Genomic DNA, 25,032 nt, shown 5'->3' with positions numbered 1-25,032 from the left:
TGCCACTAATGAGATTCATCAATATGGCAGGTAAAATGTGGGAAAACTTTATAAATAAATGAATTGCTGAGAGATGTAGCCTAGATTAGACAATAGACTGTAACTTGGGACCATGTTAACATAAAATGGCAGAATTCTAATGTCTGTTATAGTTTTGACCAGGTAACAACTATTTATGTTCTACTATTTCTTGTAACACATTGTATGGTAATTTTTAGCACGCCGGCATCTAACTAATTAATGTTTATATGAGAATAAAAATTCAGCTCAGAATAAATTTGAATAATTAATTTAATGAGATGCATCAGTAAAAGTATTTAGGCCATGCAATGAATGGCATTTCCCTATTATTCTTCCTACCTGTTATACAACAAATTAGACATCTATACTTTTTTTTGTATGCAGTACACCAGAATGGAATTTCATACTGTACATTATTCAGTCATGATTGTCAAAGGCTTCTGTGCTTGTAGAAGCAGTGATATGAAAGTTCTGAGAAACGTACAGAAAAGTAATTTTAAAAAGAATTTAATAGTCAAGATATACAGTTTCACATTGCTGGTTACTGGCTCATAGGTTCAGTCATAGTCATACAATGTAGTATGGGGAATAACTAAATGGACAGAGGCATGAGAAAGATGACACTTTTTAAACTCCTAGTCCTAACTAAAGGAAGACAAAACCAAAATGAAACCAATCACACACAAATGAACTGACTAATAATAATCATAAATTTTCAAACCAAATGTAACTAAATACAGTCCTTGGGAAGGTGCACAGTGTGGCCTCCTTGCTCCCGCTTTTGTGCAAGTGGCAGCCGCCACAGTATATTTATGGTAATTGAGAGACTACATCCACCCAAATAAGGTCAGGGTTTGCCATGGCCGTCCAAACCACTGGTTCAACAAATGGAGACATTAGTCTTGTGCTCTGACATTTAGCCCTGGAATTGATGTAACCTACTTCTGGATCGCTAAAAGCATACATTCCAACAGAGCCATCCTCAAAGCCTACATGCACACACAGCGTATCAGACAGAGCTAGAGCAGAGGAGCTCTTAGATAGATAAATCATCCCTACCCTCTTTCCGTCCTTTGCTCGTTGTACAACCAATATTTGCTTGATATTTGGGTCAAACAAACAATTCTGACACCTAACTGAAGGGTTGCAGATATAGACTATATATTTATCAGACATGTCCACAAATTGTTGGCAGACTTGTCCTTCAGCATTCAAAGAGCACAGTTTCCCATGGTAAGTATCCAAGATGTTTATCTTGGATCCAACTACAGAAATGATCCCATACTTCCCATCTGATGACAGCTTAAAAAGCAGTGGTGGATACTGGAAAGATTGTGGGAACTGGAACTGGTGGCAAACAGTCTCATCTGTTAGCTTCCATGTGTACAAAGCTCCTGAAATGGTAATCACAACCACATACTCTGGATGGTGTGCTAGTGGGTGGAAGGCAACCACTTCTGAACAAATAGAACAGGAGAACTGACTGCTGACATAACCAGACCAGAGACTGACGGCCAGAAGATCCCCATTATGAATGCCCATAAGAAAAGTGCTCTCAGGTGAAATGATGGCATCTTTAAGATGATGGTGGATGTTGCAAACCACATGGCCACTGCATAACTTCCAGACCCTTGACAGGCCTGTTTCTGATAGAGACACTGCAAATTTGCCTTTTGGAGTTGTCAGTATCTGAGATGCTTGACTACCACAGATTCTGTGAATGTTTTCATTTGTACTGGTGTCCCAGACATAAATGTCCCCTGATGCAATGGTCACAATATGCATGTTATCTGCTGAGAGAGCCAAGGCCTCCACAGGACCATGGTGAAGTAGGTGGCCTGCCACTCTTCCACCTAACACAGTCCACCTCCACACCTGGTCAGAACCATCTGCAGTGTAGAAGTTAGCCCCACCATGTTCTACAACTACTTTCAGCACCTTTTTGTTGGATTTAGGAGTGGAGGCTGCCACTGCAATAATACCCATATCCCAGTGAGTGATACCTGTGCTTGTGACAGCTATTAGGGAATTATCCTTTAGCTTAACAAGTTTGAAAGTTTGGGTGCTTCTAACATCAAGGGTTAACACGCATTGACCTGTCAGCCTATTCCATACTAAAATAAACAGGCAGTCCTCCATCAAGGCAATGATGAAGTGTGCATTGTGATCCAAAACCGCTTGAACAAAGCTTTTGCCCTGAGGTGTGTTGAATTGGTCTTCTGTATCTAATAAATGTGCACCAGTTATTTGGATCTGTTGCCTTTTGCAGATAAGGAGATGGTTGCTCTCAGAGTGATCTGTACTTAACACTTTCAACGGGCTATGACTGAGGGTCTCTTTAATGAGTACTGGCTTGGTAATTATCTTAAGGTCCCATACAAACAAACTTCCTCTGCAATCAACACAGGTTATTTTCTCTCCGTTCTCATGGAGGATAAGATCAAACAAAGACATTCCTGTGGAACAAATGAAGGACCCCAAAGGTTGAACACTTTGAGTGTCAAATATACTCACAGTACCCTCCTTCTGTCCACAAAAAATCATGTGACCATCCACAGAACATGAGATGCATGTTACATTATAGGAGCACTGGAGTGGGTCAATTGTCATTCCCTCAGCAAACACATTGACAGAGCTCCTTTCCTTAGAGAATATGAATATCATTCCATTACTCACCAAGACACCCTCCATAGTAAAAATGCTATTTGGACCTTGTTCTGTATGTTGAGTCTGAACTTCCTGGAGGTGTGACGGCGCATTAATGTCCCATGATAGAAGCTTACCACTTTGAGTGGTGAGCATGAATATATCAGTGGAGCACCTGACATCTGTAAACTTTACTTCTGAGGACTGGGGAAGTTTGAAGACTTGGGAATCACTCCCATTCCAGACCCAAGCAGAACCATTATCTTGAATAACTACTGCAAATCCAGAATGAGATATGGCTGCCTTGGTAATTGGCGATATCTCTGCTGTTGGCAGCACCCAATGCATGGCAGGCACAGAAGGTGTGGGAAATAACACTGTATTTACCCCAATGCTTCTCATTGCACTATCTTGGTTGAGAGAATCCCCTAATGCAGAGAAGATATGTATAAAGGGGAACACGTTGGCCTGCATGATCAATGCTAAGTCAGCAGAACACTCCTTCAACCAGCAGGCTGAATTTTTCAGGACAGCAGTGAGGAATCCAAGTTCTCTGCGCAATATTTTCTGTGATGCTGTCTCTAGCCAGAACATCAAATCCTCTACTTGTCTTGCGTGGAACATTGCATAAAGGAACTCTTGTGACATCAACACTTGACCAAGCTCCTCAGTATTTCCACTCTCCATTAGATGGAAGGGAAGCTCCTGCAGTTTTCTCCGATTGGGACATGCACACTCAGATGAAGCATTGATAGGAACAATGGATGTGAAGGAATGAAACATCCAGGGTTGACCAGGAACTTGCCTGTCAGTGTAAATCTTCAAGGGCCTGTCATTTTGGATAACTTGGGGGTTTGGCATTTTCATTCTGTGGCTTCCAGTGATGAGCAATGGCTTAGCTGTTCCACATGCCCACCTGCCACTAAAATAGTCTGCCAGCACAGAGTGCCTTTTCTGTTTCTCCTTTGAGCAAAGGTACCTCCTAAAGATGACCAAGTTAAAGTGCCTGCTAATCCAAAACAGTGTTTGTGTGCCGATTGTGTTCCTTCTCTCTAGAAACCCCTTCAGGTCCAGCAGTAGCCTCTCCACCACAACCTCAGGGACCCTAAACCTATATGGTACAGAATCCTTTACTGGGAAGAAAGTTGCTAGAACCTCATCATCACAAGAGAGAATGTCAGTCAATTCAGCCTCAGTCAAACCACACCTGGACAGGGTGAGAAATTCCAGCGTTCTGACAACTAGAACCTTTCCATGTTTTTCCTCAAGGTAATCTAAAAAACGACCAATGTTTGTGTGGACCCCTGGGACTAATGTTTCAGGTGTAATCTCTAACTCTGAGCTCCAGTTACAAACCTCTCTGTACAGGAGCTCAACATACAGTGGGAGAGAGCATTTTTTAATAGCTTGATTTACATACATCTGCTGACCTGATGTTATCCTCTTATTGGCTGCCAAGAGGAGAGCTGACAACATATCATTGCAGCTTTTACTATCTAATAGGCCTAGCTCAAAGAACAGGGTGGATTCTGGGAAATATGTCTTGATTGCTGAAAGAAACCCAGACTTTGTTGGTGTGGAAGAGATTAAAAGTTTTATGTTAGAAGGGAAAGTCTTGGGAAGCCAGGTCAAATCTAACGGTCCATTTGTATTAGGTATTTGGTCTAGTCCATCTATGACGAGGACTAGAGGATTTGAGGAAAGTGAGCTTTTGGCCAGGAAGTTGCAGAAAGTTTTCTTCAGCTGAGAGATGTCTATGGAACAAGAATTATATGGCTGATTGAAGCATAAAGCAATTTGATGGCATAGGCTACTGAGAATTTGCTTCAAGGAGCTGCCAATATCTGCAAAGTGCACAATAATCACAGGGTCCTGGTCCTTCATCCATGTTTTTATCTGAAAGATGAAGTACCTTATTAGTGTCATAAGCATGCACATGAGCCTCAAATACTCTTAATTAAAATTAACCTAATGCAGAAACACTTCAATTAAAACATACCTGACTAGCACAGTGGGCCAAAAACACAGTTTTGCCTGTGCATGGCCCACCAACGAGAATTAGTGGATGTTCTGTGTCCTGCTCCATGTATGCTTTGACCTGGCTAACCTCTGCACGCTCGATTCTGTAGAGACGGGAAAAGACGCGACACAGGTGTCTTTGTTGGGAGAGGGAATTTTGGGCTTGGCTTCTCTCCCTCACCATAGAGCTGTGTATAAGCGCCATAAGATCTGAGCACAGCTGCTGTCCTAGCTCGTCTGCGTAGCGCCGTTGGCAGTGCCGCTCACTGGCCGCGGTGTACACCAGTGCCCCGTGCGATTTCACCAGGCCGGGCAGGAAGTCGTCACGGAGCTGGTTCAGTCGGGGCATTTGAGCCTGAAACTCAAAGTGCTGCTCGTTTCCTCTCTTTCTCTGATCAGCTTCTTCAGAGGTTTTATGAACATAACAGAGGCATCTTCTGATATCAGCAGGGGAGCCTTGCAGGCCATAGCGCAGATCATTCTCAAGACCTAGAGTTATGATAGCCAAAATCATCTGTCTGCATGTAAAAATCTGAAATAAAAAACAGGAAGGATGCAAACATACTTACTGGATCTAAAATATTTCTGAGCTCTTTCCGAGTCAATCTTGCCCTCTAGAACACACTGGCTCACAACGTCATTTAAGATCTTTCTTCCCTTTCCAGCCACTTCATGCCAACTGTTCTCTATTTTGCTCCTTGGCTACAGAAATGAAACACTTTTTGAAATAAGGGACTTATTGTAGATCATGTAGGCATTGAAAAACAATGATACCTTTTTAATTTACCAAACTCCCAAAGACCCTACCTGGGTATCCTGTTGTTTCTTATACGCATGTTGGCTGAGCAGACAGAATGAGGAGGGCATGGTGTTCTCATTCCTCCGATAGCATTTCTCTAGGGCATCAGAGCTGAACCCCTTCTGCTGGCAGACCTGTAGTATTGTCAGGAACTCTGAGAGCTCCACCTGCTCCGGTAAACACGCACTGCCATACTGCCTCCCCACCAGGCCCTGGCCGGCCAAACACGCAGGCAGAGCAATTTATTAGTGTTTAAGAAACACCTTTATTATTGTGCATCAGTGAAGGGGATACTTCATTTTGCACTCCGTGTATATAATGCACTAAACGTAATGATTGCTGCTGTTTACATTTTTCATTAAGGCACATATCGGCTTTGCGCATTTCCTAAAGAACCTTTTATCTTTGCAGCATGCCTCGTTAAGAATTAATTTCTTTTTCTAACATCACCACTGAGATGTCGTCTGCGCAAAACACGGTCACTTTGCATAGACATGCATAAAACTCAATATCCCACTGGGCTGCAGCTTTGCCGCTGATCTATGGATTACAACAGAGCTCATTACCACAAAGAAAGGGCCTAGCGAATTCTGCCGGCACTCGTCCAGTAACTGTAGCCGCTCCTGCTGCGTTGGCCAGTTGCCAGGATCCATCCCTTCATAAGGGTCAATAATCTGCATAAAGCAAACATGGATATTCAGCGTGTTTGCTATTATGGTTGTTGAATTTGTTCTGCTCTAACCACAAGCACTCATTACATAAAGTTTGCGTACTTGGTTTATTTCATTTCATACACAATGACCTGCCTAAAAAGACATCATTATAATGCCATTCACAAGCTGTTTGACTTTAATAATTAAAGTGCACTAATGGTTGAACAGCAAGACTCCACCCTCAGATAAGCAAAAAAATAGCCTGTTTTCATACAATAAGCACATAACTACATAACTCATGTTTAAAATAAAAACAAAAAAAACAAAAACAAAAAAAACCAACTCCCCACATGTTTACTGAAACACCATAACTCTCCTCACTTTGAAGTCGACCCCATACAAGCGTCTACAGTGGTCCCTCAGCTTGGGAAGCACATTCACTCTCAGAACCTTTCTTTCTAGCACCGAGTCTGAAAGACATTGGGGCAATACAGCCAGATTGTTACTAACATTGGATATATGCAACAGCAACAAATGTAGCACCATCAGTCAACACACAGAAATGATTCATTATTTCTGTTCTTTTAGCATATTGGTTTTTCTGCACCAAATGGAACATAGTGGCACTCAATGAAGTTTCATGTTTAAATTTTCGGTATGATGACTTTTCATATTTCACATCGTCTACCTCTAAAATTCAAATAATCTGAACTTTAACTCACCCTCTGGGTTGGAACACAAGTAAACCTTTACACAAGCCATTCTAATTTAGATGAATCATTGATCCATGTTCACACTCAAATCATATTCATACTACAAAAATAAATAACAAAAACCATATGCAGAACAGGGGTCGCTCAGGTAGCCTGTTCATGTTTCCAGGTAGTGAACCCTGGATTGAAGCATCAAGCCGGGTAGGGGCTGGTAAATGCTGGCAGAACTGGAGGCCCCTCCTCATTCCACTTGTGTTTGGACTCAACTTCCTGACATTCCTAAAAGTGCACATATCCTGATATTAGAATCTGTGGGGTACCACCTACTCACTTCTCTGGACTTGTAGACAGACAAGAGGCTCCAGTGTGAAATCTGCCTCCTTGCTTTTTATAATTTATATATATATATATATATGAATATATGAATATGAGAGAGAGAGAGAGAGAGAGCTCTGTGCATTTTTGTGGAAAGAGTGCTAGCTTGTATACACATAAATCTAACCCCAATCTTGAACCTGAGAAACCAAAACACAATTTTAGTTCCCATATAAAAAAATTTAAAATAATTAAAACATTTTAAATACTAATAACAATTCTTAAATATTCCTGCAACATCTTATTATTTGTGTTCTTATTATGGACGCACAGACGAAAGAAGTCACACGTCCACTTTTCTTATTTTTTTATTTAACATTTTTACACAATAAATACAAATTATTTTACAGCTAATATGAAGAAAGAAATGTTTTCCCCTGTTCTCTGATACTGTCACTGCAGCAAAAGTCTGAGAGTATGCCATCTTTATCCAGCAGCATTAAGTACTCTTCAAATAAAATACAAAAAAACTCAAATAAAAACAATTTAAAAAAAAGAATTTTACAAGAGTATGTGGATGAAGCTTTTTAAAAAGTTGCAGAGTCCAAACTGTCCAAAGGAAAGTGGGTATTATTAAAAAAAGAAGAGCCAAAATTTGAGTGAGAAGGAGTTCTCACACAGGATGGACCACACTGAAAAGTATAAACTTCAAAACAAGTTTGATAACATTCGAAAGATCTCAAGGAGATCAACAAGAAAATAGGCTGACAAAAAAGTGACATAAGGACATATATTCCTATATCTTCCACTGATTAAAAACATCCAAAACAATACTCCACCCCCACATCCTCAAAAGTACAGATCCATCAAGATGTTATTTACACAACCCTGCTCTCATTACCAATACTATGCTAACCTCTAGAAAAAAACATTTTTCTTACCTCCTGCAATCAACACAGAGGGAATAAACAAAGACTCTTTTTAAATTTTATTTTTTTTGCAAACCACAGAGGTGAAATAGTCATCCACACAAGATCAAAAACTCAAAGTTGGGCAGCTATGCTACTGACAATGGGCAACCCGTGACAAACAAAAACAAAATTTAAAGAAACAAAGCAACACAACTTCTGGAAAGTGCCGAGATACATAGTATACTGTTGAAAATATGGTACAAAATACAGATACAGATTGATATTAATATAAATACCAAGCAATCAGTACTTCATTTAGGATGAAATGGGAAAAGGACTCGTATTTTGGCTTCATAGATAATAAGTGAGATTTTCCCCGAGTTCCTCACAGAGAAAGAAAAATACAAACTGACCCAAACTAGGACACTCCAGACTTGCACAACAGAGAGACAGCTGCCCCTTGTACAAAATAAAAGCCCCTGGAACTCTATAGGGTCTGCTCTTTCTCTTTTTCAGTAAATACAATGAAAGGGCTCTATAACTGTCTATCCACAGCCCTCTGTAACTCACTTCAACAGACATCCGAAAATAACGTACCTCCCTCCAGGAGCAGTGAGACAGCTAAAGTAGCCAGTGCTAAAGTAACAAGAACGCAAGATATGGACTAGGAAGGAACATAATGCACTTTAACTAATACTCCTTTATCAATTGTATTGACACTATAAACCGGCAACGGGGCACTGCTGGCCTCACAATTCGTTCCCGCCCATGCGCACGCCGGCACCATTAAAACTCAAGAACCTCTGCTCGCTCTGCCTTTCAACGGCTAAGTATTACAAATACTTACAAATGCAGGTATTCATGAGAAAAAAAAAAAGGGAGCAAAGAAATATGTGTATTCATTATTAATGGCCTTGGATGAGTATGCTGCAGAGGACGATATGTCTGGTTAAAGGAGGAAGAGAAGTAGCAAAGCAAAATGGAGGATCCAGCCTTCATTCCCTTCCACATCGTTCTCCTCACCTTCCACAGTTCTCTTTCTCGTCAGGACGTCGTCAGGGTGCGTGACGTCGCGAAGCAGCCGCTCGGTCACGTCATATGGCAACGTCTTGTGTATTTTGAAGGTTCTATGACAACAGTAATGTACTGTACTAGCGCAAATGGGATATGTAAGATAGGACTATGAGGCGCTGAAGCAGAGAGTATTTGCAATCGCCGCCCCTCTGCTATGCCTGGCCCCTCTGTGTGCCGACGTGCTCGGGAAAAGCGCTCTCTCCCAAACACCTCCTCATATTGCATCCTCTGCGCTCCGGAGACGTGCGTGTGCAATAAAGCCTCGTTCAAACCGACAACGCTATTGGTCCGCGTACGTCTGCTATCTCACATTTGTACAGCAGATCATTTCGATCGCTGAAGCCATGAGACTGGCCGCACAGCATGGTCTGTGCCATCGGGTGGGTGAATGACAGCAGAATCTTCACCCGTTACCCTGGAGTTCATGATCAAGATCAAAACCAGACTTGAAACGGTGTATGACTACATATATGAGGACTAGATTTTGGCATGAAAAGGGTTAAAGGCACCAAAACAGTCTGTGACGCCAGAAGAGGTGTTTCCAAGGATAAGGGGGGGGTGGAGAAGGGAAGGCGTGTCTTTGAGATGCAGTACTCCTTGTTTCAGAGTGCTGGGAGGGTGTTTTTTTGCTAACCCCGCCTCTCCAAGACCAGTGGGAGGAGTCTGAGGTCAGGCGCAGATGAGTACAAAACAGTGACTGCACTGCTACACCAGTGTGATCTCCACCTCCTCCGTCTTCTCCACCTGCCTGCGAGGGTGCTGTTTAGGGGGAGGCGGGGCCGCACGAACCTGACGGAGGAAAATACAATCGGGCTGAGATCATTAGATTTATACACCTGTCTGCCTTTTACTGCGTTTATGACAAAATGGAGAACTGTTGTGCCGTTTCTCTCCACAGAGAGAATGCAACTGGCTAAGAGAGAAGCACAGGGACACCGTGACGTGAGGGGTTCCGTACAGGCCGCAATTTGCCCGGGCCGGATCCGTCCTGCGGGAATCTCTTCGGCTGGGAGAATCCTGGGCTCTCTGGGCTCAGGCTGGAGTTGTGATCTGCACAGAGACAGAAAGACCCAGGTAACCCATGCTGGGTAAAGCAGGACGGCACATGGAAGAGGAAGGCCTCTCACTGTGGGCGGGGGGCTTCTGCGACCCAGGCAGCTTGTGGTCCCCGTTGACGGAGGGTGAGCGGGGAAGGGCCGGGCCAGGGGCGGAGTCCGGACTCGCATACGTGCTGTAGGTGGGCTGCTCGTAGAGCGGCAGCGGGGGGAGGGTCGACTGCAGCCGCGCGCACGATGACACCTGCACGGAACACAGGTCATGCCAACACAATGTGACGGCACACAACAGTGGATGTGTGAACACGCAAAACGAGGACACTCCCCAAGGCTTAAGGTATCAAAGACGTTAGAGGCCCATATTGCTCTCATCATCCTGAGAGGAAAAGGTCTCTGTGAGTCCATTTACATCACACTACAAGACATGACAATAAAACAACTTCAAAATGTATTTCCTGCTTTACTCCAGACGCAGTGCCGGCTTTGACTGTCAGATTGCTAAAAGCAGGCACTATCAATACTGAGAGCAGCCGGGCCATGTCAGATTTAAAAGGAAGCATCGCTGTTGTTAGGAGGTCAGACTAGGTTCAGGTCACATGGTTGGGGATAGAGACTGATGTCACTTACCTGGAATTCATGATCTGATTTACCTGTGAGCTATAAAAGAGCTCAGGACTGAGAATGGTTCAAGTTTTTCGGCATGTTGGAGGCACATGGACTTTTTTGTTCTTTCCTCCTAGTGCCTTTGTTTGCCTCCACCAATTAGAAAACAAATAAAAATATAAAACTGATGGAAAACCCAAGTGGAGTGAGAGGTGGTTGTGCTGGCCTTTTTGGCAACCTGAAGGCGTCAGGGCAGGGAAGTCGATGCGGACCTCAGGTAAGCGGACTTTTCTGGCTCCCCAGGCTAATGCACACACAGAGCGGATGGACCTTCTCGTCCTTATACCGTGTAGGTACAGCGTTCACGTTACGAGCTGGTCAGTATATTTATGTGCTAGACAACCATAGCCGTAATACTAGCTTGGCAAGGTTGGGTTCGTAACAGCGTGAACATATTAGAATTTCTAGCCTTCAGTTTCTGGCTCCTGCCAAACTGCAGAAGGTCAGGGGTCGCGGGAAGCGGTGGTGTGCACATCTCCCGGGTCTCCTGCGCTAACCATAACAAACATATGCAGACAGGCCGCTGAGCACGGGGGATGCGGTGTCTCCCGCTTGGGAAGCAGCTCATTAAGCAGCGCCTAAATAAGGTCAGTCGCAGGAAGGAAGGCGGCACGCCCGTTCTAATGAGGCCGCCGGCATATCAGACCCAGACAGGAAGAGGGCTCATCTGTGGGCATGGTGCAAGAATGAACCCTACGTGCACATACTGCCGTGCATGGTTGTGTGCCAAAGCAAGTGTCTGTGTGTGTGTGTGTCCATGCAATGATGCATATCGAGCCTTGCTACTCTCCTACCTGGGTGTCCAAAGTCCAGTGTGAGTCTCCGTTTTCTGTGGTCAGGTCCTCCACAAGCACTGATGGAAAGACGCCCACGCGCCCATTAAACTCGCCCTCCCAGAAACCATCGTCCTCCTGATTGTCCTTATTGAGGATCCGGATGACGGCGCCCTCAGGGAAGGACAACTCCTCATCTGTTTGACCCTCGTAGTCATATATGGCCTTCACAAAGCTCACTGAGACAGAGTGGTAGAGAGCGAGAGAGAGAGAGAGAGAGAGCGAGAGAGAGAGAGAGAGAGAGCGAGAGAGAGAGAGAGAGAGAGAGAGAGAGAGAGAGAGAGAGAGAGAGAGAGAGAGAGAGTGTGTGTGAGTATGTATGTGTCAGAATGGTCTACAAAACACTGCATTTCTTTATCCCTACCCTCAAACAAATAGCCCACAGATTAAAAAAAAAAAAGCCTCACTGCTGGCGTCGCCGTTGATGCTGCCTGAGGCTAGCTCCGGCTCCGTGGAGTTGCTGGAGGTGTGGGAGCGCGTGTCCAGCGCGGCCAGTGACTGCAGCATGCTCAGCAGGCTGTTGGAGGCAGGGAACTGCAGGTACTTCTCCGGCACGTAGCCCACGTGGCCGGCCTTGTTGCGTGCCTGCACACAGCACATGAGCAATCCGCGTTGAAAAGCCATGCGAGAGTGGCGTGACGAGGACTGAAAGCGAGTGCATGAGTGGTGAAGGGGAGGGAGCATTTACTTTGACCCAGTCCTCCATGTCTCCATCCTCTATGACCTCCAGCATCTCGTGTTCATCTATGGTCAGCTCATCAGGCTGAGATGCCTAGGTGGAGGAAGAGGAGAGAGAGAAATCGGAAAGCCATAATCTCACTTATGCATATCTGGGAGTGTATATGAGCTCTCATAATCTCCGTTATGTAGTCTGTAAAAAACAAAACAACTACAGCACAAGTAAACATTGAAAGCATCAAACTTCAGAATAAAGTAGCGAAGGTGTGGCGCACATCGATGTCGTTACCTTGTAGGAGTAGAGCACCTTACAGGTTAGCGGGTAGTTCCTCAGGGTTCCTGACGGGCTTGAGCTACTGTCATCGAACGCCTCCATGTTCTCCTCGGGGTCCTCGCCCTCGTCCCGGTCCAAGTCCACCGGCGCCTAAGGAAACACAGCGGTCGCGCTGGGTCAGGACATGCTCACACGCGGGGGCGCTGAGGGCATTACCGAAACAGCGCTCTGCGTTTGCTTGCTGCCTGGCGTAAAGTAGGTGGGTATAATACCACGGCCTCGGTTCTTCTAGAGGCAAGATGGAGTGGTCATGTTCTACCGAGCCGCAGCAGGCCAGGTGACCGAGGCCGCGCCCTTCCATCGGGAACTAAAACTAGGCACGCAGACAGAAAGATAAGACTCCTTTAATATAAGCCTAGGGACACATTAGTGGCGCAGACTGAGGAGGAAAACACAGTCGAGGTGGAGAAAACCGATCTGAGATCAGAAGCGGTGAAGGGCGTGGGGCCAGAGTAATCGCTCTGATGTTGACATGGCAAACCAAAGGCGTCCACAGGGCCGTGTTTACCCTTCCTGTGGGTCCTGATACGCTGGACGGTGCCTCCAGTCTTATCTGGCCCTACAGGCTTTGCCGTAATGTGGCACCTTGAAATTAGGCAGCGTGAACACTGACCAACGGACTGACTGCTAAACACTGCTAGCAGAAAATAGTGTGGAGGCTTTTTTTCCCTTCATTTCAAGCTTTGTTACTTCAGCCATCTCTTTCTCCCTCTCCCACACACAAACGCACAAAGTCTTTCCCTGCGATTTGCCCGCCTATATTCTTCCTCCCAATATAAGTGCGCCAAGGTGACGAGCTGAAACTAGGGCTAAAGCCAGAAGCAGCCCAGTAGCACACTGAAGTAGGAGAAGACAACACTTCAGTGCATTTACTGCAATTAAAAAAAAAAAAAAAAAAAATAGCTGAACTGAAAAGTGTTGAACTGAAGCTGATGAACTGAAGCTGCTGGTTTGGGTTAGGGAATCACCGAGCTCCTGGACTCTGGCCACCCGAGACAAGAGCTTCACCTTCAAATAAAAACTAACCAGCAGAGGGCGATGGTGAGTGACAAGACGGTCCTGTTCATCATCTCTCTTACTACCCACTTAAATAAGGCTCATAAAACTCCTGATGCAGGCGCTCGGCAGTCAGCCCTTCAGCATGTGCAGTGACGCTCTAACGAGAGATCCCGCGTGCCTCTCACCACCTTGCCCATAAATTATTCATCACACCTCTCAACTTGTCGCTATTATCCATGGGGCACGAGTCGGTACACGGCAGCAAGAGATGAAGCCACTCCCCCACCACCCCAACTCCGCCTCCACTCCCACTTTCACCGCAATCATCACCTTGACATCAGAAGACACATCTGCGAATGAGTGTGTCGGGGTGTGTGTGTGTGTGTGTGTGTGTGTGTGTGTGTGGTGTGCACTTCTGTCAAGAGGAGGAGGAGGGGTGGGTCACTAAGTGCAAGGCTGCCAGCCCTTAGGCATAGGTCATGGCTGCTGGTGGTACGGTGCGGGTGGCATGCCTGAGAGTGTGTGTGTGTGTGTGTGTGTGTGTGTGTGTGTGTGTGTGTGTGTGTGTCTGGGAGCACAATGGCACAGACAGACCCCGGGAGTTGAGTGCAGGCGGACAGCGAGGTGAGCAGGCTAGCTCCGGGAAGTGACGCCAACACGCCAGAGCCCATGTTTGTGTTGGAAAAGAGAACAATGCCCAACAGCCTGGGCTCCAGACACACGGGAAACCGACCAGCCCAACCAGTGTGTGGGTGTGTGTGTGCGCGTGGCAAAGGGATGCGTAGGTGGTCACTGTGTGATTGTGTGTGTGTGTGTGTGTATGTTTATGTGTGGCAAAGGGATGCGGAGGTGGTCACTGTGTGTGTGTGTGTGTGTGTGTGTGTGTGTGTGTGTGTGTGTGTGTGTGTGTGTGTGTGTGTGTTAAAGGGCACCGTGCCCTGTCACAGTAAAGTGAGAAGGCTAAAAGATCCTGCAGTGACATGCTGTTGGTAAGGGCCTGAAAGGCTTGCTGAGACTGGCGGGTTGCCGACCTGTTATTATGGGATGGTGGCGGAGGGCCGCGGGTGTGTGATGGGAGGAAAGGACCTGCGTACTGTGAGAGAGGGGTCGTGGGTGGTGAGGGTTGGCAGGGACGCCCAGCGCTCGTTCTCCAGCTCCTCCATCACCTGGTTCATGGCGCTCTTCAGCCACGTATCCACAGAAACGCCCACCTGCCTGAGCAGGTCTAGACGCGCCTCTGCCTTCAGCTTCACAGTCTGCAAGGGAGCGCAAGAGAAAATCAGGGTCAGCACACAAACAGGCGCAACACGAACACACAACCTACCTGATCTACACTGAACACTGCCTGCAAAGAATGTTCTGCCTACTACTGCCCACTGGTGGGAGGAATACTTTTATTAGTATTCCATACCATTCCGTTACAGATGACCTATTAAATATTTCTCTCTAATCGATAAAGGATTACTATATTAAAGGAACAATTAGATTTCTTTCTGCTACTTTTTGTTTACCTTTTTAAAACATTTTGTTTTTTGGATTTTTCCTTGACTTTGCGTCCTCTGAGGTACCGAGCCAGTAACATCCCTTCAAGCTGCGGCTCACGCAACGTTGGGGGGCAGTATTGCTCTCTCATGCTCCCGGCTACGGACGGCTCTGGTGTCATCAGGGATCGAACTCACGACCTCCTGATGACAGGGCTAACGCTTCTCTACTTAACAGTTGTGGAACCCTGGCTTCCTCCGCAATTCCCCCCAAAGTCTTCTCTCTGCAGACCCAAGAACCCATCAGCAGACGTGTGGACACTGCATAAACAGCGTTGCTGAGAAGCCCATTACTGTAGAAAGCCCAGTCCCTACACTCCTATCAAACAGGTTGGCTCCAAGAGTGTAAACATCCCAGATAGGTGTAGAATGCTTTGGCATGGGTGGCAAGTTCTTCATACTGAACCTGTGGTGCTTCGATGGAATATGGTGATAAAATACTTCTTCGCTATATGATCAAGGATATTTTTTCCCCCAGAATTTTGTAGAAGACAACGCTCCCATTACAAATGACAAATTACTTGACTGAGGAGAGGGCGCATCTTGAAAAAGCATCGTAACCTGGGTTCTTCACCCCCATAGCATGACAACTAGACTCTATGCAGGATCTTATCATCTGACAACCATGGGACATAACATGAGCAAGATTTGCCCCTCTCTAATCTGTGATTTAAACACAAAAGAAAATGATTTTCATCCAGATAGCATTTACTTAGCGTGCATAATGTCAATTGAAGCAAACACCGTAACCACGATAAACAAATCTCATGTCCACATGAAAAAATGCACGTTCTTAATGAACAAAGCTATTAGCATGCAAAATGGGTCATGCGTGTTAATGCAGGCACAGAACGGCACGGATTGAACTGGACAGACCTCATAAACCCACATCTGCTCCCTGTCACATATTAAACTCCATGGAGGAAAAGACCCAGGATGCACCCTGGGGAGGAGCAGGACATGTGGGCCACATGTGAACCCTTTAAATAAACACAGGCTACGTCATCGGAACTGCTCCCTCGACCGGAACCATTACAAAGGGGAACAGAAGCAATAAAAGAAGAAACGACGCTGAACAAAGCTGTCAGTGAAATAGCCGAGGAGTAGCTGAGCAGGGCTCTTCCGGAAGGTTCTGGATGTACGCCTTTCGAGCCGTGAAAGAGAAGAGAAAGGCAGTAGCTATTTCAGAGGAAAACCCCCGACCCTTAATAACGGACGCTGAGTACACTTCCTACCAGTTACAGACTGGCTTCCTGATTTACAAAGGGCCAGTGAACAAAAACGTAACATTCGCAATTGGCCCTTTTTAGTTCTGCACTTATTTCACTTAGTTCCTCCCACTTTTGTCCAGAGCTTGTCCATTAGCTCTTAATGGGCTGATTAAACATTTATCAGAGGCTAATGGATCATGGAGTGGAAGGGAAGCCCTTTTTTAGTTTAAAAAGAAAAACATAATAGGAGCTGAGCTCCCAGTGTTTTTACAGGAGTCGTATAAAAAAAAAAAAAGAAGACGCTCTGAATGTCTGTTATAAGTGGGCATAAATATTATAATTACATTGCAAGTTTTATTATGATATTAACCAGGCAATTATCACATTAAATTCTGGACTGTGCCAGAAGAGGGCGCCAAAGGTGACTGCAGTAATGGGAACGACGGTAGATTTTTTTTGAAGTGATCTGGATACATGGATCTCACTCACTCACACAGAGAGAGAGAGAGAGAGGGAGGGAGTCCGTGGGGGGGGGGGGGTGGTGGTGAGGGGGGGTTGGGAGAGAAAAAGACAGAGAGCACAGCAGCTCTGAAACACTCCCACATTAATAACTGGCAAAATAAATCCTTTCATAAAATACTGTATTGCAGTTATGTTGTGTGAGTGTGTGTGTGAGTGTGATCCATGTAATACAGCTCACCACTTCAAAAAAAATCTACCCACACACACACACACACACACACACACACACACACACACACACACACACACACACACACACACACACACACACACACACACACACACACACACACACACACACACATTTACATTCGTTAATGTGAGTGCAGCAATACATCAAAAATTCCACAAAAGGTCCTGGGGTTAGCCAGGATACTTAGAGCACACAATAGAAAATAAAAACAACAACACCAACAACCACCCTAAAACAATGTTAGAGGGCTCATTTGCAAATTGCAACCTTCAGCAACATCACTATATGGAAATCAGATTAACAAATGAGACACACAAGTACAGGCAAATGTACAAACACACACACGCACAAACACGCGCACACACGCACACACACAGACACAGACACGCTACCTCTGCTTTGCGGATGTTCTCTTTGGCCTCCTCCATTTTAAACTCGAGGTCATTCCTGCTCTGTTCGGTGGGAGGGGTTCCCTGTCTTTCACACTCTTCTAGAACCTGCGATTACGAACCAATCAGTGTGAATTAATACCAGTGATTGATCAGTCACACTGAACAGCTCAGCTCTGAGAAGATGGGTCATCCCCAAAGGACCAAAGGTAATGCTGGTGACACTGGAATGACTTCTCTCGGTTCATACATTCAATCATGCAATCCAAAATAAAACACCAAAAAAGGTACTTCTGGATCAGCAGAAACTTCTACTTCTGCATTACTGACAAAAGAGAAGCACTCAAAATAACTGAGCATGTGTGTGTGTGCTTATAAAATGTGTGTAAATGTGTGTCTTATGTGTTGTGTTCCAACACCTGTCTGTAGTGGACTGTGTGTGTGGGTTTCACCCGTCTGTAGGGAATTATCTGTGCATTTGCGTGTGTCAGCCGTCTGTTGTAGATGGCGGGCGTGTGTGTCACCCATCTGTACTGGATGGTGTGTGTGTGTGTGTCTCACCCGTCTGTAGTGGATGGTGTGTGTGTGTGTGTGTCTCACCCGTCTGTAGTGGATGATGTTCTTGTGTTCTCGGGCTACACGCGTCGCCCATTTCCTGGCCTCCTTGTTGAGGCTATGCTCCTCAGTGGTGCCCGTCTCTGACTCCAACTGCCGGCTCTGCAACACGTACACACACGTACACACACACACACACACACACACACGTACACACACGTCAGTAAAACAAACAAAACAAATTTCATCGGAGTTCTTTAAGTCTTTACTCCTACCACAAACCTGGTAGGCTAACAGCATTACAGCTGACTACACACTGTGCTCAGCTGCCATTTCTCCCTACTGAAATACTCCTAAAGCCCCATCCTGACCAAATGGGGGTGGGGCAGGGGGTGGAGTTCATTAATCATGCAGAATATGCGTGAATGAAGTTGCAGGGGAGGGGCCAAGCGTGGAGCAGGTAGACAAACGGTCGTGCAGAGGGACAGTCAGACAGACAGGCAAGCTGGGAGACAGGAGCACATGTGAGGGGCTGACGGACAGGGTCCGGTGCACTGCTAAGTGCTCTATGTAGAGACATGACGCTTCACAGGAAAAGTCCACGAACCACGAAGTCAGACCTCCACACCAGCAGTGGGCTACACACTTGTGTGTTTTCCCTCCTTCTCTCCCTGCATCCCTTGCACATCCCCCTCTCCCATCTCTCTCCCCCTTTTGTTTTGCCCATCTCCCGGAGTGATGACTGACTGACGCACACTTGTGCCTGTATGTGTGTGTGTGAGAACTGATTCTCCCAGCATGGCTTGCGTCCTCGTGTGGAAGGAGTACACGTGTGACCCGTCGTAAGACCTGCTCACGTGTGTAAAGCCCTGCTGCAGTACGCCCTGGTTTCCCCAGAGGGCATCGTTTGAATCCTCCCACATGGGTACAGTGATGTGCAGACGATGCAGGCAGAGCCCTCAGGCAAAGCAGCTATTTCTACACCCAGCGGACTCTCTCTCTCACACACCTACACCCACACACAGAGCCACTCAACATGGAGCATGCAACGTGGAGGGCTGGAGGAAGGGTGCATGCAGAGGCTGGTCTTGCGGAGTGGACGGACTGCTCTGTGGCATGATGGGAGTGTGAGTTTTGTTAGGCTCGGTGAGGCTCTACCTGGGCCAAGGTCATTCTCATCACACTGACCGCCGATGGCTCAATGTCCACCAGCTGCTGCACGGAGCTCAGAGTCTGAGCCAGGAGTTCGTTCGCACGCACGCACGCAGGGTGGGGGGGAGTTAAGAGGAGAGGAGAGGTTAGTGACAGGTAGGACAAAAGTGCAAGAGTTCCCAGGCACTGAGGTTAGAACAGCCGATATCTAGCAAACAAGAACGCTGTGGGGGAAGAGAATTAGTGAGAGTGAGCCAGTAATGTCAGAAGAAGGCAGAAACAAACCCCTAGAGGGGATCAGAAGAGAGGTGGCAGTCTGAGTTAATACTCGGCCACAGTGTCACAGAGAGACAGAGAGAGAGAGAGAGAGAGAGAGAGAGAGAGATGGAAGGGGAAAGCAAATGAGAGGTGGAGGGGAGGGAGAGAGTGAGTGGCAGTGCTGTTGGAGAAAAGCAGAGCCTATTAACCGTGGGGCACCTATTCCACCTGAGGCAGAGTGAGCAGAGAGGACAGAGACAGGGATGAGAGAGAGAGAGAGAGAGAGAGAGAGAGAGAGAGTGTGAGTGAGTGAGTGAGTGAGTGAGCAAGCGAGAGAGGGAGGAAGTGCTCCTTTGTGACAGACAGTACAGGTGAAGAAAGAACTTAGCGGAAGAGTTGATGGTGAGAAAAAAAGGGGGGAAAAAAAAAAAAAAAAAAAAAAAAAAAGGATTCGAACATCACCATTTAAAGGCAGTGAAGCGTGGAGTGCGCCACATGATGACGGGTGACGGGCTTTGAGCGGCGAGAGACAGCTTCATCAGTGCTGCTCACAACCTCACCACCAGAGCAAAAGACCATACTGTGTTTCAGACACGTCTGGAGGCTACCAGAGAGGGTAAATATAGACTAGGGAAGAAAGTGCAGTGTGTGTGTGTGTGTGTGTGTGTGTGTGTGTGTGTGTGTGCGCGTGCTTGCGTGCGTGCGCATGATGCACGAGTGAGAAACGGCATTTTTCTTTGCAAGGTGTTGCATGACACTGAGGAGTGTAAATGTGTGATGGTGACCGACAATAGGAAGAAAAAATTAAGCCACAGTGTGAAGGCGCCTGTGTGTATGTGCGTGTGAAAGAGGCCAAGGTCTTGACTTTGAAATCTCTGGCAACTGAGAACGTTTCTGTGGGTGCTTGTGAAAATTACAGAGCCTTTAAAATGACAACAGAAGAATTTTTGAATTGCAAACTGACAAAACACAAACTGGAGGAACGGGATGCAGGAGGGACAGAGGAGTAACCGAGAGAAGACCAAATCCCTGCACAAACACACTACTGCTCCAGCCAATCACCTTCCCACGGCCTGTTCTGAACGACCGAGGACAGACAGGTGAAGTCTTCACAGCTCACAGCAGTGCAATGACATGTTGGTACTGTGGCATTCCTTACAAATGCAAAATTAAACCAAAATCCCCCACCGTGTATTCTCAAACATGGCGAGGTGTGTGTGTGTGTGTTTGTGTGCATCTCACCATGTCACCATCACAAGGCTGAAACTGGAAGTCTTGTGCTTTGTGGAATACTGGATTCTCCTGTAGAAACAGCTGCTGATTGAAGTCCTGCACCACCTTAAGCAAGAAGATGCAATTAGTGTGTGTGTACATGAACATGTATATGCATTGTGTGTGGGGTCACTCACACACCCCTCCCAAGGTGACTGCAGTTGTCTGCACACACACGCGCACACACACACACGTGCACACAAAACTACAAAGAGCTACAGTATGTAACCTAAGACTCCTCTGGGACAGCGGTGTACATTGCAGTTGTATTTCTATGTGCAGAAGTGCTGTATATTTGGGCATGGTGTGTGTGTGTGTGTGTGTGTGTGTGTGTGTAAATATCCATAAGTGTGCAGGAAAGGGAATTTGTTTATAGGGAGCACTTAATGAGGAAGCTGGCAAAATGTAGCTATTTCTGGGAATGAAGGAGAAAATGGAATGATGAAATGCACATATAGTCGGAGAGGGAGGGAGAGAGAGAATGCTCACCAGAGGACAGATTGGGGGCTGATGCTGAACGAAGGGGTGTGTGTGAGAGAGAGACATGGGGGGGGGGGGGGGGAGAGAGAGAGAGAGAGAGAGAGAGAGAGAGAGAGACAGACAGACAGACACACACTCACTCGGCTGGACTTCTCCAGGAGGAACTGGAACGTGTTGTGGACAGCCTGGCACGCTTCCAACTCCGTCCGGCAGAAAGACATCAAATAATCTTTCACGTGATCATAGACATTACCATCCAGAGCCTGTGGGAGGTGTGTGTGTGTGGGGGGGGGGGGGGGGGGGGGGGGGAGGAGAAACAATTGCAAGGACAGAGGAAGGTTTGAGACAGAGAGAGGGAATCGTGGGGAGAGAAAAGGGAAAGAGGTACAGAGACGGAGATTAATTTCCTTACCAATATGACAACGATTTAATACTCAGGAAGGGAACAGCGTATAGAGTATGGAGTCATTCTCCTGCACTGGTACTGGAGCCATTTCCCCGTGTTGTGTAATCTTTGGAACAGCGCAGTGCTCAACCAGCAGCGGCTGCTGGGAAAGGTTAGCCAGTTCAGATTCCATGGCCCTGACGTGCAAGAACAACACTGAAAACCCTCCTCTGTGTCCCCCTCTCTCTCCAACAGCTTGGCCTGTTCCTCATACCCCTGGCTCTGTCCCGGTCTCGAACCGAGCCCGGCACGTCCGGGGCAGAGGCTGCGGATCAGGCCGGCAGTTCATCACTGTGCGCCGTGCCCTGGAGAGTCGGGGGCATCGATGTCTGTCTCGGGCACGTTCACTGGCCGGCTGGACCAAAGCAGATTCATCTTTCTGCTGGCCTTCTATTCACAAGATATGCCTTCGTTGTGGTGTGTGTGTGTGCGCACATGCACATGTGTGTTGGAGAGGGCTGTTGAATTGTGTATGTTTTGATAGGGTCCTTTGGGTCACCATCACAGTTCAAAGTCCAGTCATGTATATGTGTAGAAGATCATTGGCTCACTGTAATGATTTGTTACCTCTTCTCAAAGCAGCTAGAGAAAGAAAGGTGTGTAAAACACATCTATTTACATAAATGCACCCTCCTTTACTCACACACACCCACCCACCCACAGGCTGATTCATGGGTACAACAGACTCAAAACCTCCTGTTCCTCATGCTCTCTCAACAACACACCACCACACTTCTCTCAGTTAAAGTTCAAACTCACACAATGGTTACTAATAAACTACATCCAGACTCCATGTCTGAGGCTCAACTTCACTGCACTGCTGGTAATAATTATCGATTAACTATTCGGTTCTATTGGACTTTCTGTTCTGTTCACTGGAACACCAGACAAATTAAATGGTAAGAGGCATGAGCTGAAGACAGCGACCGATTTCTGCACATGAAAGACCACTGGGTGTCATGACGATACACCCCGTCTCAGCACTGAAATTTTGCCTACAGCTTTTCCCGCCGGTGGGGTGAGCTTCTGCCAGTGGGGTTAGCTGCAGCCAGTGGAGAGGACCACGCACAGTGTGCTGATCCTGAACATCAGTGCTCCCAGTCTCAAGCGCTCCAATAAAAAAACAAACAAACAAACAAACAAAAACACTCCTGCACAGACAAAATACCACATTGCTCAGTACAGTGCCAGAATATGGAGGGACAGGACCTTGTGTAAGCTGGCCTGATGTAGTCCTAACTTTGTTAGGACAAATAAGGAAATTCCCAGAGATCTGGGTACTTTCAGAATGAGAGCACTTCTCCTTCTACGTCTCCTTCTTCCTTCATGCTGTCATCTATTTAAGGAAGAACCAGTGCCAAGAACCAGACAATGAGCCATTCTAATTCTCCACCTGAAGCACAGCCCATCTGACAGGCACGCTAGGAGCGCAGAAAACAATGGCCAGGCGCAGTCCTAGCCGGAAGAACACTCGCCGTTAACGAATGACTTCCGCCAGTTGTTAAGGGGCTGACCTCACAGGAAGCACCTGCTACAGCAGCTCGGGAGCGGCTGCGCTTCGTCAACAGGCAGGGGGTGCTGTGGAGGGCGGCAAAGGACAAAGACCCTGAAGGGAAGGAAAAGAAGATGAAAAATCCTGCAGTTTTTAACCCAAATAGAAGACAGTAAGCAAAAATGACAGAAACGAAGAAAATAGAAGCATTCCTTCTCCCAGAATGGCCGCGACCGATCGTATTGACGGTACCGGCTGGGCCGCTAGGAAATCAGGAGTGCGGGCAGCGATCCTGTGTCCTATTCGCCAGCGGGTGGCCCTGAAGCACTGACAGTCTAGCCATCAATAATTCACTGGAGCCTCTCCCCAACTCGGATCCCACTCACGCAGCCCAAGGACAGGCAGCCGGCGGAGAGCAACACAGTGGGGTGAGGTGGTGGAGCTTAGTGAAGATGAAGGGTCGAGGTGTTGGGGCCGAGCTCCACCCATTGCGAGAGGACACGACCGACAAGCCTGGTGACGGCCAGTTCACCCCAGTGTCGACTTTTAAATGCTCCTCAGTTCTTCTAATGGGCATTGAACTGAGAGAGAAAGCACATGTCTGTGTGTGAATATACATACACAGTGGTTTGCCAAAAAAAAAAACCCATTAAAAAGTCTTAAAAGATGCGTCTGGGTTACAAATGACACCAATACCAACGCAGAAGCAATGTTCTTAAAGTCAAAATTAATTATTTACCAGATCTTTTTTTAAAAATTAAAAACTGAAAAGTGCAGTGTTTGGTATAACCATGTTTTGCTGCAATAATGGCGTTAAGTGTGTTGGTGCATGTTCCTGACTGGCTTTAGCACACTATTCAGGACCGACCTTCACCTGCTCTTAAAGGATTTGCTCCAGGTTGATGAGCCTGGTTGGATGACATCGGGTGACTACAATTTTGAAATCTCAATAGGACTGTGGTCTGGATTTTGGATTATAGAACGTTTGACCTTCACCACTCCAACCACTCCTGTGCTGCTTTAGTCTTGTGCTTGGCATCACTGAACAATGCTGAATGGAGAAGATTCTCCAGAGCTTTAGAATTTCTGAAGTAGGTTGGCTGGAGGAATCTCACTGTTTTGCACCATCCAAAAATCTCAATGTTTGTCTATTCTGACCATAAACCTGTACCCAGAATTTTAGCTGGGTAACTTTGATGTTTCAGATTCCTTCATATTCACAGTCTGAAACATGGTAAAATTAAATTGTGCCTTTACCCAGAAAACCTTTAATTTCATAGGTAGAGGCCAATTATAAGCCAGCTATGTATTCATTGTAACAGTATCTTTTATCTATAGAAACTTGGGAGATTTCACAGCACAGGGGCGGAATTCTTACACAAGTGGCATGTTTTTGTTAGTCAGTTTGTGGGTAGGGTTCAGTATTTGTGCCATGCAGACTCACACAGACCACCCACTTTATTAAAAAAAATGCCTATACAGTGCTTACACTCACTCGCCGCTTTATGATGTTGACCCATCTTCTAGGTTGCTAGTGTTTTCACATGCACCAAACTCAAACCGTCCATGCCATCAGGTAGGCTGTATGCACCATATGATTAGATATTTGTGTTACCACACATTTGAACACGTGTACTTAATAAAATGGCTACACACCCACACCCACACCCAGACCCAGAAGGTAACATAGCAGATGTTGAGTACCTTGGAATCCCACAGGCAAATGGGAATCATGAAGAGGCCACAAGGGAACCAACTACAACCAAATACCTACAAAGAGTGATGCAAGTCCTGAGAAATCAGCTGAAC

At 46.3% G+C, this 25,032-nt stretch overlaps 2 protein-coding genes across 2 annotated transcripts in view; both read right to left on the bottom strand.

Annotated features, from left to right (window-relative positions):
* Positions 1 to 831: 831 nt before the first annotated feature.
* LOC113576978 (NACHT and WD repeat domain-containing protein 2) lies at positions 832 to 6,900 on the bottom strand. The gene is made up of 7 exons (XM_027009377.2): positions 6,861 to 6,900; positions 6,520 to 6,608; positions 6,052 to 6,159; positions 5,519 to 5,697; positions 5,256 to 5,383; positions 4,667 to 5,175; positions 832 to 4,563 (listed from the first exon to the last, which is right to left on the bottom strand). Exons 1-7 carry the CDS (start codon positions 6,898 to 6,900, stop codon positions 832 to 834), a joined length of 4,785 nt encoding a protein of 1,594 aa, XP_026865178.2.
* A 626-nt stretch (positions 6,901 to 7,526) lies between these two features.
* The window catches only part of LOC113576951 (F-BAR and double SH3 domains protein 2), a 48,748-nt gene continuing 31,242 nt past the window's right edge, over positions 7,527 to 25,032 (bottom strand). The window contains 13 exon segments of the mRNA XM_027009344.2: positions 7,527 to 9,897; positions 9,899 to 9,940; positions 10,110 to 10,201; positions 10,279 to 10,450; positions 11,664 to 11,881; positions 12,110 to 12,287; positions 12,391 to 12,474; positions 12,670 to 12,804; positions 14,808 to 14,969; positions 17,573 to 17,677; positions 18,170 to 18,286; positions 20,777 to 20,872; positions 21,427 to 21,549. Coding sequence (XP_026865145.2) covers positions 9,781 to 9,897; positions 9,899 to 9,940; positions 10,110 to 10,201; positions 10,279 to 10,450; positions 11,664 to 11,881; positions 12,110 to 12,287; positions 12,391 to 12,474; positions 12,670 to 12,804; positions 14,808 to 14,969; positions 17,573 to 17,677; positions 18,170 to 18,286; positions 20,777 to 20,872; positions 21,427 to 21,549 — 1,641 coding nt within the window. The 3' untranslated portion in view covers positions 7,527 to 9,780.

This window comes from Electrophorus electricus, chromosome 4 (assembly GCF_013358815.1).
Source record: "Electrophorus electricus isolate fEleEle1 chromosome 4, fEleEle1.pri, whole genome shotgun sequence".
Lineage (NCBI taxonomy): Eukaryota > Metazoa > Chordata > Actinopteri > Gymnotiformes > Gymnotidae > Electrophorus > Electrophorus electricus.
This window is presented reverse-complemented; position numbering and strand designations above follow the sequence as displayed.

Coding starts and splice junctions, on each gene's coding strand:
- LOC113576978 (XM_027009377.2), bottom strand. CDS start 6,900: ATGGCTTGTGTAAAGGTTTACTTGTGTTCCAACCCAGAGG. Junction 6,609..6,860: donor CTTGTGTTCCAACCCAGAGG/GTGAGTTAAAGT, acceptor AATGTCTTTCAG/ACTCGGTGCTAGAAAGAAAG. Junction 5,698..6,051: donor CGCTAGGCCCTTTCTTTGTG/GTAATGAGCTCT, acceptor TTGGCCGGCCAG/GGCCTGGTGGGGAGGCAGTA.